The sequence below is a fragment of the Rhinopithecus roxellana genome, chromosome 10, assembly GCF_007565055.1.
Source record: "Rhinopithecus roxellana isolate Shanxi Qingling chromosome 10, ASM756505v1, whole genome shotgun sequence".
Lineage (NCBI taxonomy): Eukaryota > Metazoa > Chordata > Mammalia > Primates > Cercopithecidae > Rhinopithecus > Rhinopithecus roxellana.
In genome coordinates this window covers 82,022,182-82,036,967 of record NC_044558.1, presented here as the reverse complement: position 1 = coordinate 82,036,967, position 14,786 = coordinate 82,022,182, and the positions used below count along the sequence as shown (strand labels likewise).

General features: G+C 52.4%; 1 protein-coding gene across 4 annotated transcripts in view; it reads right to left on the bottom strand.

Moving 5' to 3' along the window:
- Positions 1-11,865, bottom strand: part of RILPL1 (Rab interacting lysosomal protein like 1) — a 63,072-nt gene extending 51,207 nt beyond the window's left edge. For all 4 annotated transcript variants that reach the window (XM_010368394.2, XM_010368393.2, XM_010368395.2 and 1 more), the window contains exons 1-2: positions 10,910-11,865; positions 2,424-2,574 (exon numbers count right to left, since the gene is read on the bottom strand). In XM_010368394.2, the coding sequence (XP_010366696.1) occupies positions 2,424-2,574; positions 10,910-11,218 (460 nt within the window). In that variant the 5' untranslated portion in view covers positions 11,219-11,865. The remainder of the gene's footprint in view (positions 1-2,423; positions 2,575-10,909) is intronic.
- Between the last annotated feature and the right edge of the window lie 2,921 nt (positions 11,866-14,786).

Genomic DNA, 14,786 nt, shown 5'->3' with positions numbered 1-14,786 from the left:
GCATGGCAGGCCTCTGTCTGGAATCGTAAGCTCTCGGGCCGTGGAACGCCACGGCGGACCAATCCACGGCGGGCGTGATTTCAGTCTCCCCTGCAGCCTTAACCACAGGGTCTCCAGCAGCCCTGGGTCAAAGGGTCCTAGAGAGACATAAGCCTTCCTTCAGGGAGCTGATTTCAGCCGATCTGGGTTCCACTTCTGACTCTGCCACTAACTTGCTGTGTGACCTTGAACAAATCACTCTCCCTCTCTCAGTCTAAACTTTTCTCATCTGTTCAATCAGTAGGTTGGACTGGATAACGATAATCCATAGTAATAATAGCTAATACTTGCTGAGTGTACCAGGTAAGATTCTAAGGGGTCTATACAGATTCACTGATTTTACCCTAATGACAAGCTTCCGAGGGAGGTATGGTCATTTCTCCCATTTTTACATGGGGGCAACTTAGGCACATGAAGGTCATGTGACTTGATCAAAGTCACATAGCAGGGAGGTTTCAGGGTCAGGACTCAAACCTGGGCCGCCTGGCTCCAGAGACAGTGCTTAGAATCATGAGAACTTTTGTTTTCATTGTTACTAATCACATCTCAACAAAAGAAATCCAAGGAAAAGAGAATCCAGACCTGAATAAAACTTTTCATTTTTCCTTGGTTCCCACAGTCCTTTGCAGTGCCATATATGCTTTTATATATACATTTATATATATATATATATACACACACACACACTTTTTTTTTTGAAACAGAGTCTTGCTCTATCGCCCAGGCTGGAGTGCAGTGGTGCAATCTCAGCTCATTGCAACCTCCACCTCCCGGGTTCAAGCGAAATCACCTGCCTCAGCCTCCCGAGTAGCTGGGACTACAGGCACACACCACCACGCCTGGCTAATTTTTGTATTTTTAGTAGAGATGGGGTTTCATCACGTTGGCCAGGCCTCAAACTCCTGACCTCAAATGATCCACCTGCCTGGGCCTCCCAAAGTGCTGGGATTACAGGCGTGAGCCACCGCGCCTGGCCTTCAGTGCCATATTTGATTCTGCAGAGTGGTCACCACACATTCTGAAGTTGGGCACCCACCCAAGGTCCATCCCCATCCCATCAAACATGAGGAGGAGGCTCATGTGGGGAGCCAAGGAGTTTCTCAGAAGTGATGACTCTGAGATTCCTTGGGGTGAGCTGCAGGAGGCAGCCCTGCTTTAGCGGGCAGGAAGCTGCAGGGCTGAGCAGAACAGGTACTGCCCACAGTCCCGCCTGGCCCGAATCTTGTGGCCCGTCTGTCCTTTTCCCAGCACCAGAAGAGGCCCTGTATGAAGGTTCTAGACAAGTGCTTATTGGATGAGTGACAGTTCGGGGACTCCAGCGCCATTCAGGTCTGGGATGGCATCCCGGGCTGCTCACTGGTAAGTGTGTGCCTGTGATAAGAGCCTGCAATCTCTTCCCAGCATAGTTAGAATAAAATCCAAACTTTAGCCTCTACGGAGCTATATGACCTGACCCCTGTGACCTCATCTCCAATCTCCCAAGGCCTCAATCATCTTCTGATACCCTAGCCTTCTTTTTTTCATCTTACTGTCGCTCAGGCTGGAATGCAGTGGTATGATCTCAGCTCACTGCGGCCTCAACCTCCTGGGCTCAAGTGATCCTTCTGTCTCAGCCTTCAAGTAGCTCAGACTACAGGTGTGCACCACTGCACCTGGCTAATTTTAAAAAAAAATTTTTTAGTAGAGATGGGGTCTATGTTGCCCAGGCTGGTCTTGAACTCCTGGCCCCAAGTGATCTTCCTGCTTCAGCCTCCCAAAGTGCTGGGATCACAGGTGTGAGCCACCACGCCTGGCCTACACTAGCCTTCTTGGTTTCCCTCAAATGCTTATGTCCCAGGGCCTTTGCACGACTGCCCCTGCAACCCCGACCCAACACGCGCAGGTATTTGTGTGGCTCACTCTGTTACTTCATGAGGGTTCAAATGGGACCTCCTCAGAGGCCTTCCCTTACAGCTGTATCCAAAGATGTCCCTACCAAGTCACTCTATCACATGCCCCGCTGCAGCTCTCCCAGAGCACGGCCGCCCCCTGGACATATGGCATCTGTGTGTTTACATGTTAAGCCCCTTACTCCTCTGCACAGCACACAAGCTTCCCAAGGGCAGGTTTAACACGTATCCCAGGGCCAAGAGAGGAGCCTGACAAACAGAGGGGAACCTGTGACAGTTTGTTGAAAGGACCTCTGTGTTACCATCTGTAAACTGAGGCTACAGTATGTCTCTCTGGCAGGGTTATGGTGTGAATCAATATGACACAGAAGGCAAAGGGCTTTGGGAATCAGCCAGCACCGCATCAACGTCCAGGGGCGGTGGCGACCATCGCTGATGTGGGCGATGAGAAAAGGAACGGCCGGCCCCCTTGCATTGGCGCCGGCCCCCGCTTACCTTCATGCTTCTGGAACTCCTCCTCTGAGAAGTTGACATCCTTGTGGGAGAGGTTGGTCATGAGCTGCTTGTTCTCCTCCTGCAGCTGGGCGATCTGGGAGAGGAGGTCCTGCGCCTCCCCTCGCCACACATCCTCCACCAGCTCCAGCTCCTGCCATGGCGAGGGGACAGCGTGGGGTCACTGCCCGCCCAGGGCGGAGGCTCTACCCACCCCGACCCTCAGGGGCAGCTAGGGTTGCCGGGACTTCAGGCTGTCCCCTTCCTCGTGAGAAGTGGGCATCAGGCAGCTGGGCCAGCAAGGCCACCACGAGCCCCATATGGCACCTCTGCAAGAAACAGAAGACACCTTCTTTGGGGCAGATGCCTGTGTTTATGCTGTTAGGACCTGGCCCAGTGAGAACTGCCCCAAGGACAACCACAAAGCTGGTGCCGCATCTTGGAGCTCTCTTCAGAGCAGACAGAGCTGCCCCAGGAGTGGGGGGTTCTAACATTCCCACCCTCTGGGGGCACACCCTCGGTCTCTGGACAGACAGTTGGGACAAATCTCTCTCCAGGAGAGCCAGAGGCCTTGAGAATCCTGGGGATGCCGAGGCAGACAGGGGCCCCGGCCCCAGCGTTCCTTAGGTGTCTGATCCAGGTATCTCTCCATGGGGTCTTCAACCACTGACGTGACCACCCTGAGCCTCAGTTTCCCTCAGTGGGGGAACCAGAACAAAGGCTCACAAAGTGAATGTGAGGATAAATAAAATTGGTCTATTAAAGTTATTTTGTGGGTGGCTGTAGTCAAAGAAATAGCCAATAACAAGTGCTGACAAGGATAGGAAGAAACTGGAACCCTCCTACACTGCTGGTGGGAATGGAAAATGGTGCGGACGTTTTGGAAAACACTCTGGCAGTTTTGTAAAACATTAACACAGAGTTACCGTAGGACCCAGAGATTCCAGTCCTTGGATCGGCTCAAGAGGTATGAACACAATGTCCACATGAAAACGAACACAACGTCCACATGAAAACGCATGCAGGTGAATGTTCCTCACAGCATTACTGCTAGTAGCCAAAAGGCAGAAACAACCCCAGTGTCCATCAACTGATGAACGGGTAAATAAACGTGGCACATCCAAACAATGGAACATTATTTGGCCATGAAAAGGAATGAAAGTCTGACATATGCTGCAACATAGGTGGACCCTGAAAACATTGTGGAAAGAAGCCAGACACAAAAGGTCACATGTTATATGATCAGTTTTAGAAAATGTCTAATATCGGCAAATCCATAGACATAGGAAGCAGACTGGAGGTTGTCTAGAGCCAGAGTGCTAGAGGGGAGACGGGGAATGTCTGTGAACGGGTATGGATTTTCTTTTGGGGGGTGATGAAAATGTTCTAAAATTGACAGTGGCCGGGCACGGTGGCTCACACCTGGAATCCCAGCACTTCGGGAGGCCAAGGTAGGCGGATCACTTGAGATGAGGAGTCTGTGACCAGCCTGGCCAACATGGCAAAACCCCGTCTCTACTAAAAATACAAATATTAGCTGGGCGTGGTGGTGGGCACCTGTAATCCCAGCTACTCGGGAAGCTGAGCCAGGAGAAATGCTTGAACCTGGGAGGCAGAGGCTGCAGTAAGCCGAGATCAAGCACTCCAGCCTAGGGCACACAGTGAGACTCCATGTCAAAAAATAAAATAAAAATAAAATAATAAAATAAAATAAATAAAAAATAAAATAAAATAGTGGTTCACTGGAGCCTGCTGACCCAAGTTTGAATCCTGTTTCTGCTGCTTACTAGCTGACCTTGGCGAGTTATTCAACCTTCTGGTGCCCCAGAAATAGGGAAACTAGTGTAGTATCTGCTGGGAAGGGTGGGTGTGAGGATTAAATGGTTACTATAAGTAAAGTGCCTGGAACATGCCCGGCACCCAGAAAGCACTAACAATGTGTATGCTGATCTCTGTCCCATCCCTACAATCCATCACAAGTGGCCAGGTGGCCGGATGCTAGGCATGGCCTCTGTCCATCTTCTAAATAAGTTCTCAGACCCATCTCCTTTGTCACAAGCCTGCTGCACTGCGGAAGAGAGGAGTAAGAGCCTAGTATTTGCACAGAGGGCACAAGGTCACCAGGGGAGGTGAAGGGCAGGGCCGGGGTGGAAGTGGTGGTGAAGGGATGGAGAGGGCATGTTGACCTCCCACAAGCAGGTGGGGCCTGGAAGCAGAAAGAGGCTCATCCAGCTCTGTTCCTCTCTGTTCCCAACTGGCACAGGCTGGGCTCACACAGGGCTGAGAATATTAGTCAAGTGTAACTGGCTGGGGCAGGCCGAATAACGGCTCCTAAAGTCATCCAAGTCCTAATCCCTGAGAATATGTTAACTTATGTGGCAAAAGGGACTGTGCAGAGCTGATTAAGGATCTCAGACATGGCACGGTGGCTCATACCTATAATCCCTGTAATTTAGGAGGCTGAGATGGGAGCACTGATTTAGGCAAGGGTTTGAGAACAGCCTGGGCAACATGGCAAAGCCCCGTATCTACAAAAAATACAAAAATTAGCTGGGCATGGTAGTGCACGCCTGTAGTACCAGCTACTTGGGAGGCTGAGGTGGAAGGATCACTTGAGCCCAGGAGGTTGAGGCTGTCGTGAGCTGTGACTGTACCACAGCACTCCAGCCTGGGCAACAGAGCAAGATCCCACCTTTTTTTTTTTTTTTTTTTTTTTTTTTTGAGACAGAGTCTTGCTCTGTGTCGCCCGAGCTGGAGTGCAGTGGCCGGATCTCAGCTCACTGCAAGCTCCGCCTCCCGGGTTTACGCCATTCTCCTGCCTCAGCCTCCCGAGTAGCTGGGACTACAAGCGCCCGCCACCTCGTCCAGCTAGTTTTTTATATTTTTTAGTAGAGACGGGGTTTCACCGGGTTAGCCAGGATGGTCTCGATCTCCTGACCTTGTGATCCGCCCGTCTCAGCCTCCCAAAGTGCTGGGATTACAGGCTTGAGCCACTGCGCCCGGCCCCACCTTTTTTTTTTTAAAAGGCTCTCGAGGCTAGGCGTGATGGCTCATGCCTATAATCCCAGCAATTTGGGAGGCCAAGGCAGGAAGATCACTTGAGGTCAGGAGTTCGAGACCAGCCTGGCCAACACGGCGAACCTCCATCTACTAAAAATACAAAAATTAGCTGGGCGTGGTGGCATGCGCCTGAAATTCCAGCTACTCAGGAGGCTGAAGCATGAGAAACACTTGAACCTGGGAGGTGGAGGTTTCAGTGAGCCAAGATTGTGTCACTGCACTCCAGCCTGGGCGACAGAGTGAAACTGTGTCTCAAAAAAAAAAAAAAAAAAAAAAAAAAAGGCTCGTGAGATGGGGAGATGATTCTGGATTATCTGGCTGGATTATCTGGTGGTCTGGTGGGCCGATGTCATGCCAGGGTCTTCACAAGAGGAGGGCAGGTCAGCATTAGAGGAATATGAGGGAGATGGAAGAAGCTACACTGCTGGCTTTGAAGATGGAGGAAGGGGCTACAAGCCAGGGAATGCAGAGTCCATAAGTTGGGGAAGGCAAAGAAACGGATCTTCCTCCACAGCCCCACAAAGGAGTGGAGCCTTCCCAACACCTTGATTTGAACTCAGTGAGAGCCATTTCTGACTTTTGACGTCCAGAAATTTTTCAGTATTATTCATATTGCTATTACCCGTATGCCTCCATAATACTGTATGACATTGTATCCATAATATTGAATTATCCAGTTCAATAAGACAGTACGTTTCTGGCCAGGCGTGGTGGGTCATGCCTGTAATCCTAGTACTTTGGGAGGCTGAGGCAGGAGAATCACTTGAACCTAGGAATCTGCGGCCAGCCGGGGCAATATGGCAAGACCCCATCTCTGCTGAAAATTAAAAAAATTAGCCGGGTGTGGTGGCACACACCTGCAGTACAGCTACTTGGGAAGCTGAGGCGGGAGGATCACTTGAGCCCACGGGGCTGAGGCTGCAGTGAGCCATGGTCACGCCACGGCACTCCAGCCTGGGCAAGAGAGTGAGATGCTGTCTCAGAAAGAAAAAAAAAAAAAAAAAAAAAACACATTTCTGCTGTTTTGAGCCACTAAGTTTGTGTTCATTTGTTACAGCAGCCACAGGGGATGAACACAGACTTTAACCCTCAGTTCTCTTTTTTGCTTTTCTCAACGAACTGAAGTTGATGCTGGGGTTGCTGACTCTTGCCTCTGAGTTGACCACTCAGAATCTCACGCTGCCTCCATACCAGCTCAGTGGCTCTCCCGAGAAGTCAGCCCTGATCAGTTATCTCCTTCACGTTCCTCGCTCAGCGCCAAGAGTCCTCAAATTCCTCATCTGAGCCTACATGCCCCAGCACCTTCCTGATTCATCTCCCAGTTCTCTTCCTCATTCGCTCTGCTCCAGCCACACTGACTCGGTGTTCCTTGAACACACTAAGTGCATTCCCACCTCAGGAGCTTTGCACTTCTCACGTCTTCTGCCTGTAATGCCTCTCCCCCAGATGAATCTGTGGCTGGATCCTATCCTTCATTCAGATCTCAGCTCAGATGTCACCTCCTCAGGGAAGCCTTCCTGACTACTCCATCTGTTAGACCACCACCCTAGTGAGTCTCTCTCATATCTCCCAGTTTTATTTCCTTTATGGCATTTATCATAGGCTGATTTTTTTTCTGAGACAAAGTCTCACTCTGTTGCTCAGGATGGAGTGCAGTGACATGATCTCGGTTCAATGCAAACTTCACCTCCCAGGTTCAAGTGATTCTCCTGCCTCAGCCTCCTTAGTAGCTGGGATTACAGGCACATGCCACCACCACACCCAGCTAACTTTTGTATTTTTAGTAGAGATGAGGTTTCGCCATATTGGCCAGGATGGTCTCAAACTCCCGATCTCAAGTGATCCAGCTGCCTTGGCCTCCCGAAGTGCTGGAATTACAGGTGTGAACCACCGCGCCCAGCCTGAATTTTTTTTGTTGTTTTTTAAATCTATCTTGGCTAGGCACAGTGGCTCACACCCGTAATCCCAGCACTTTGGGAGAACAAGACAGGATGACTGCTCGAGCCCAAGAGTTCAAGACTAGCTTGGGCAACATAGTGAGACCTTGTCTCTAAAGGATAAAAAAAAAATTATAGTGTGCCTGTAGTCTTAGCTGCTCAGGAGGCTGAGGCGGGAGGATCACTTGAACCCAGGTGTTCAAGGCTGCAGTGAGCCATGATGCCATCATTGCTCTCTAGCCTGGATAACAGAGTAAGTCCCTGACTCAAAAAAAAAAAAGGAGAAAAAAATCTCTGTCTCCTCCTCATGCTATGGCTGTTGAGCATTTGACATGTGGCTGGTCTGAGTGGAATTGTGCAGCAGGGGTTAAAGACACACAAGATTTCAAAGATGTAGTAGGAAAAAAAGAGTGCAGAATATCAAATTATAAGTTTTTATGTTGATTATATGTTGAAACGAAAATATTTTGGATATATTGGGTCCCATAAGATATATTAAGATTAACCTCACTGGTTTGTTATTTTGTTGTTTTTGAGACAGAGTCTCACTCTGTCACCCAGACTGGAATGCAGTGGTGCGATCTTGGCTCACTGCAATCTCTGCCTCCTGGGTTCAAGCGATTCTCCTGCCTCAGCCTCCTGAATAGCTGGGATTACAGGCGCCCACCACCATGCCCAGCTAATTTTTGTATTTTTAGTAGAAATGGGGTTTCGCCATGTTGGCCAAGCTGGTCTTGAATTCCTGACCTCAAGTGATCCCCCCGCCTTGGCCTCCCAAAGTGCTGGGATTACAGGTGTGAGCCACCGCACCCAGCCAACCTCATTGTTTTTTATTAACATGGCAAAGCTGCATAATATTTCTGTAGTATAGCACTGCACTAAAAAGTCAGGCTCATCAGGGCCAAGGCCTCATCTGTCATGGTCATTACTCTCTCCCCAGTGTCCAGAACAACGCCTGGCACACAGTAGGTTCTCAGTAAATATATTTGCTGAATGGGTGAATGAATAGCGTAGTCTGGTATGTTACATGCAAGTGTATCAGCCCAGCCATTGCTTTCTAGAATTTATTTGTGTTTTCCCTTTCTTCCCTGTGACCTGCCTGCTGCCTGACATAAGACTTTGCTTTTCTCTGCAGAGCCACTGCACCGAGAAGGGCAGTCTGCACCGAACAGGGTTGCAGACTGAGTAATGAGACAGAACATGCCCCAACTGTGGCCTGCATCTGAGTGATGAGTGGAAGTGAGTGAGCGGGTCTACTGGGAGGAGGAGTGGGGGGAAGAAAGTGTGTGTGCTTTACTGGAGCCATAATTGCTGAAAGAGAGAGCAGAAAGGAAGTGGGGAGGGGAAGCAGAAGGGGAAAGGGAAGAGGAATGGAGGCAGACAGACTAAACCAGGATATGCCAAAAAGATTTTTGTGGAAATATCACCTTGAAGAGCCTTTGAGACTTCAGGAAAAAAAAAAAATCAATACAAGTCTCTCTCCATCCCAAGAATGTGAAGTCAAGGGGTCTGGGGCTGGGGTAGGAAAGGAACTGCATACTTGATTTAGAGAGGCCATCCTCAGTGTAAGTCAACAAGCCCTGGCCCTGAGCGCACGGTGCTCACTTCCCAGCTGAACGTGTTCCAGAGGCAACAAGTGCAGCTGCTGAGAATTCCATGTGACTTCAGACCTGGTGGCCTCCGATGGCTTCCAAGGATTTCTCCCAGCCCCTCTGCAATGGAACTAAAGAGCCCCAGTTTGGGGACAGTATAGATGCCAGGACTTCTGTGTGATCTGGTCAAAGCCCCTTGGTCCCTGTTAATTAGAGGTGACACACGAGAGGATTTCCAAGGTCCCTTGCCTCCTTGACCCTCTATGAGAGATGGAAGCCTCTAGGGTAGGAGTAGAGGTGCTTGGGGAGGGGACGGTTTCCTAATATGAGCCTGTGAGCACCTCAATGAATGTCTCTCCAGGCCTGAAAAGAATTTTAACACTTGTAAAGCCCTTGCTATGGGCAGGCTCTGTCCTGAACACTTTCTATGTATTTATATTAACTCCTTTAAACCTCATCACGTTCTACTGGGGGGTACTATTACTATCCCATTTTAGAACTGAGGAAACTGAAGCACAGAGATGCTGGGTGATTTGCCCAAGATCGCACAGGCTGCAAGTGGTAGGGTTTGAAACCAGGCTGTCTAGCTCCAAAGTCCCAGCTTCTAGGAGTCTTGAAATTAATTACAGGTAAAAGCATTTTCAGGCTCCCAGATACCCTGGAAATGCTGCTTGGGAGCCTGAGTCTCCTTCTTGCCCCAGGGCATACGAGCACAGTCAAATATGGCAATAGAGCTGCCACCTACCTGTGGGTCTGCCCTCAGGTTAAGGGTTCAGATCCAGCTTTGGCTATTTTCCTCCAAAACACAGAGATCCATCCGAGTATACAACAGGGGATGGCCTGCCCCTGAGGTTCAGAGAGGACAATTGTATTTCCTGAGGCTGAAGAGCAAGCTGGAGACTGCTCAGACACCCTGATCCCTCAAGGAAAGGTGTTTCCTCCCATTCTCAGTCTGAAGGGGCTGCCAAGAGCATCCCTGGCTGAGGTTAGGGCAGGAAACCACATGTCTTTCACTTCCTTTTCTCCAGGAACCTCATCTGGACTCCAGGCCCAGTGGGGAGGCCTTGATTCAGAGAGGCTCCTGATCACAAGGCAGAGGCTTAGCCTTAAAGCCACCCCAAATCATCCCTTTCCCCCAGTTCAAACAGGGTGGGGAGGAGACACGGGGCTGGGACACTGTCATCACTAATTCGGGACAAATCCCTCCTCCCATTGTGACCCTTGGTTTCTTCATCTGTAAAATGAAGATAATCTCTATAGAGTCCTGTGAGGATTAAGGATAAAATCAAAGAGGAGAGAACACCGGTTGCCACAGGTTCACAAGCTAGGGGAGTCCCGGGAAGAAAGTTGCAAATATGAACTCAGAGACTGGGGGACAGAAAGCTCAGTGGCTGGAGGTCACATTCCCTTTGCTCTGGGGAGACTGGGGGTGGGGGATGAAGAAAGGGTCCTGGGCCTGATGTCACATCTTCTTGGGAAACACGGGAGGGCAAGAGGCTTATTTCATGTCTGGAAAAGAATAATACTGTCTTAAGCACTTAGCTTATATGGCCCCATTTAATTCTTCTAAGGTGGGTTCTATTATGATCACCATTTGACAGGTGAGGAAATAAAGTACAGAGAGGTTAAGTAACTTACCCAAAGTCACACAGCTATTAAACTGTGTGTAAAGGTGGGATCGGAACTCCAGAGAACAGCTCTTAATCTCTCGGGTGGTATCTGCCAGCCACCCCTGGTCGGGCAAAAGAAGGTCAGGGCCTCCCTCCCTCCCCACGTAGGGTCCCCTCTGGTCCGGTCCCCGAACACACACACATGTGCACCCACAGCTGCCCAATGCGGAAGAGCCCTTGGGTCCCCGCGGTCCCACTGCCCGGACGGACAGACCAAGGCCGCCGCCCACCTTCTGGTGCTTGCGCTCCTTCTCGATGCGGTCCATCCTCTCTAGACGCAGGCGGTCCAGCTCCAGGCGCAGCTCGTCCAGCTCGGGCGCGACGTGGTGGCGGCTGACCAGCACCTCCAGGATCTCCAGGACGCGCACGACCTTGGGCATGAGGCGCGCGATGGCCTCGCAGCCGTGCTGGTCGATGACCCGCTCGAACTCGTGGCCCACAAGCGACGCGATGTCGTACACATCCATGACGGTCAGCTCGGCCACGTTCTTCTCCAGCGCCGACTCGGCCGCCAGCGCCGACCCCCGCTCCTCCTCCATGGCCGCCCTCCCGGCCTGTCCCCCACCCCGCAAACTCGTGCAACTCCCAAACTTGCCGCTGTAGAGGGCCGGGCCGGCCGGGCCCAGCCTGGGCCGCGGGCGGGCGCGCTCAGCGGGCGCGGGGGGCGAGAGCGCAGCGGGCGGCGGGCGGCGGGCGGCAGGCGGCGGACGGCGGGCGCGGGCACGGGCGGCGGCGCGGGGTGCGCGGGGCCGCGGTCTGGGCGCACCGCTCCGCCCGGAGCTGCTCCCGAGTGGGCGGCGGCGGCGGCGGCGGCGGGGGCGGCGGGGAGGGCGCGCGCGTGCGCAGGCCCGCGGCGCCTCCCAAGTTGAGATCAGAGTTGCGCTCAATGGAGCCGGGCCGGGCGCCCCGGGGCGGTGCTGGCCTGAGGGGCGGCAGCGCGCCGGGCCCGAGAGGAAGGGCGGCCCCCGGCTCCTCCGGGAAACTTTGGCGGCGGCGGCGGAGAGGCTGGGTGACCGCTCCCCCGCAGGGAGGCCGCGCGCCCCGCCCCGATCCCGGCCTGGCCAGGGGCGCGCCCACTTTCCGCCTCCCAGGGGCGCCCCGGAGTGTCCCCCAGCGCTGACTGCGCGGCCTGCACACCGGGCCCCCTCTCCAGCCGCCGGACCCGCGGCGCCCCTCGCCCGTGCTCCGGCCGCCCCTCCCCCGCCCGGCGCTGGCTCCTCCCACCACCCGGTTGCCGAGAGGGGGCCGGGGGGCGCTGGTCTCGCGGGGCGATTCGCTGCTCCGGGGAGCGGCCCCGGCCTTGGAGAGGGATGGAGGGGTCACAAGGAGGTCCCCTGGCTGGGGCTCATCCCGGGAAGAAAACGGGGACGCCCCGGCCCGCAGACCCTCCCCGCAGACCCGGCCACCTGCAGAGGCGCCCGGAGCCCCAGGGCGCTCCTCCCCGAGCCACATCCATCACTGGCTCCGTGTGACATAAACGCCACTTCACAGTAGGGCGAAGCCCGCTTGGCATCCCAGCACCACGAGTTTTCTTGTCCCAAGGCCCCCTGTCCATTTGGGCTGTCCAAATCCACTTGTCCATCAGACCCCCTCCCACTCCCGGGAGAACCTTTCCTGAACCCAGAACCCCAGCCACTCTCCCCGCCCCCACGCAGGAGTTAAGGACCCCCTTGCAAACTCCCAGTCCCCTGCTTGCCCCACCAAAATTGCTCTTAGCATCCTGAGTTTTCACCGTGTAGTAGCAGATAGGTTTCCACCGTCTGACTGTTAGCTCCTTGAGGGAGGAAATCTTAATGCCCTTGTAGCCATAAAGTGCACCCCAACCTGGCACGTATTGATTAAAAATCTAAAAGTTGGCCGGGCGCGGTGATTCACGCCTGTAATCCCAGCACTTTGGGAGGCCGAGGTGGGCGGATCACCTGAGGTCGGGAGTTCAAGACCAGCCTGACCAACATGGAGAAACGCTGTCTCTACTAAAAATACAAAATTAGCCGGGCTTGGTGGCACATGCCTGTAATCCCAGCTACTCAGGAGGCTGAGGCAGGAGAATCTCTTGAACCCGGGAGGCGAGGGTTGCAGTGAGCCGAGATTGCACCACTGCACTCCAGCCTGGGCAACAAGAGCAAAACTTCGTCTCAAAAAAAAAAAATGGTTTTTTAAAATTAATTTTTTCATAGAGACAGGGGTCTCACTATGTTGCCAAGGCTGGCCTTAAACCCCTAGACTCGAGCGATCCTCCTGCCTCTACCTCCCCAAAGTGTTGGGATTACAGGCGTGAGCCACAGCGCCTGGCCCCAAATTCTAAAAGTTTAAAATATATTGAGTATTTGCTTTACATGTAATTAAAAAATATGCAGTGTTTACTATGTGCCAAGCATTATTCTAAGTGCTTTACTAATATTACCTCATTTAATCCTGACTACATGGCTTCCTAAAGAGTGGCCTAAAGACGGCGGGGATGCCCAGTACCCAAAGGGTCTCTGGGAGGTTGTCCCTTTCTCCAGCTGCAAGTCAGTGTCAGGCTGGGTGTTCCTCATATTCTCAACACGAAACGGCAGATTGCAGTGGACAGTGCAGAAGCGGTGTTGAGGCACCAGCTCCTTTCTAATGAGCAAGACGCTAGAGACTTGCAAAAGCATAAACCAATACCATCGCTGACAAGATTTTTTCAAATTTATTTTGGAGCATAGCGTTATTCTTATTTAAAAAAGTACTGGCCGGGCGCGGTGGCTCAAGCCTGTAATCCCAGCACTTTGGGAGGCCGAGACGGGCGGATCACGAGGTCAGGAGATCGAGACCATCCTGGCTAACACGGTGAAACCCCGTCTCTACTAAAAATACAAAAACTAGCCGGGCGAGGTGGCGGGCGCCTGTAGTCCCAGCTACTCGGGAGGCTGAGGCAGGAGAATGGCGTAAACCCGGGAGGCGGAGCTTGCAGTGAGCTGAGATCCGGCCACTGCACTCCAGCCCCGGCGACAGAGCGAGACTCCGCCTCAAAAAAAAAAAAAAAAAAAAAAAAAAAAAAAAAAAAAAGTACATATGGGCTGGGTGCAATGGCTCATGTCTGTGATCCTAGTACTTTGGGAGGCTGAGGTGGGAGGATTTCTTGAGCTCAGGAGTTCGAGACCAGCCTGGGCAATATAGTGAGAACAGTCCCCCGTCCCTATAAAAAAAAAAAATTAAAAATTAAAAAATTGGCCGGGTGCGGTGGCTCATGCCTGTAATCCCAGCACTTTGGAAGCCTGAAGCAGATGAGGTCAGGAGTTCAAGACCAACCTGGCCAAGATGGTGAAACCCTGTCTCTACTAAAAATACAAAAATTAGCCGGGTGCAATGGTGCATGCCTGCAATCTCAGCAACTCGGGAGGCTGAGGCAGAGAATTGCTTAAATCCGGAAGGCAGAGGTTGCAGCGAGCCGAAATCGCGCCACTGCACTCCAGACTGGGTGACAGAGTGAGACTCCATCTCAAAATAATAATATTAATGATAATATAATAAAATAAATAAATACTAAAAAGATAAAAAAATTAAGGCCAGGCGCGGTGGCTCACACCTTTAATCCTAGCGCTTTGGGAAGCCGAGGTGGGAAAATTTCTTGAGCTCAGGAGTTTGAGACCAGCCTGGCCAACATGGCAAAACCCCGCCTGTACTAAAAACACAAAAATTGGCCGGGCGCGGTGGCTCAAGCCTGTAATCCCAGCACTTTGGGAGGCCGAGACGGGCGGATCACGAGGTCAGGAGATCGAGACCATCCTGGCTAACACGGTGAAACCCCATCTCTACCAAAAATACAAAAACTAGCCGGGCGAGGTGGCGGGCGCCTGTAGTCCCAGCTACTCAGGAGGCTGAGGCAGGAGAATGGCGTAAACCCAGGAGGCGGAGCTTGCAGTGAGCTGAGATCTGGCCACTGCACTCCAGTCCGGGTGACAGAGCGAGACTCCGCCTCAAAAAAAAAAAAAACACAAAAATTAACCAGACATGGTGGCATGTGCCTGTAATCTCAGCTACTCAAGAGTCTGAAGTGCGAAAATCATTAGAGCCTGGGAGGCAGAGGTCGCAGTGAGCTGAGATCGTGCCACTGCACTCCACCCAGCTTAGGCAACCAGA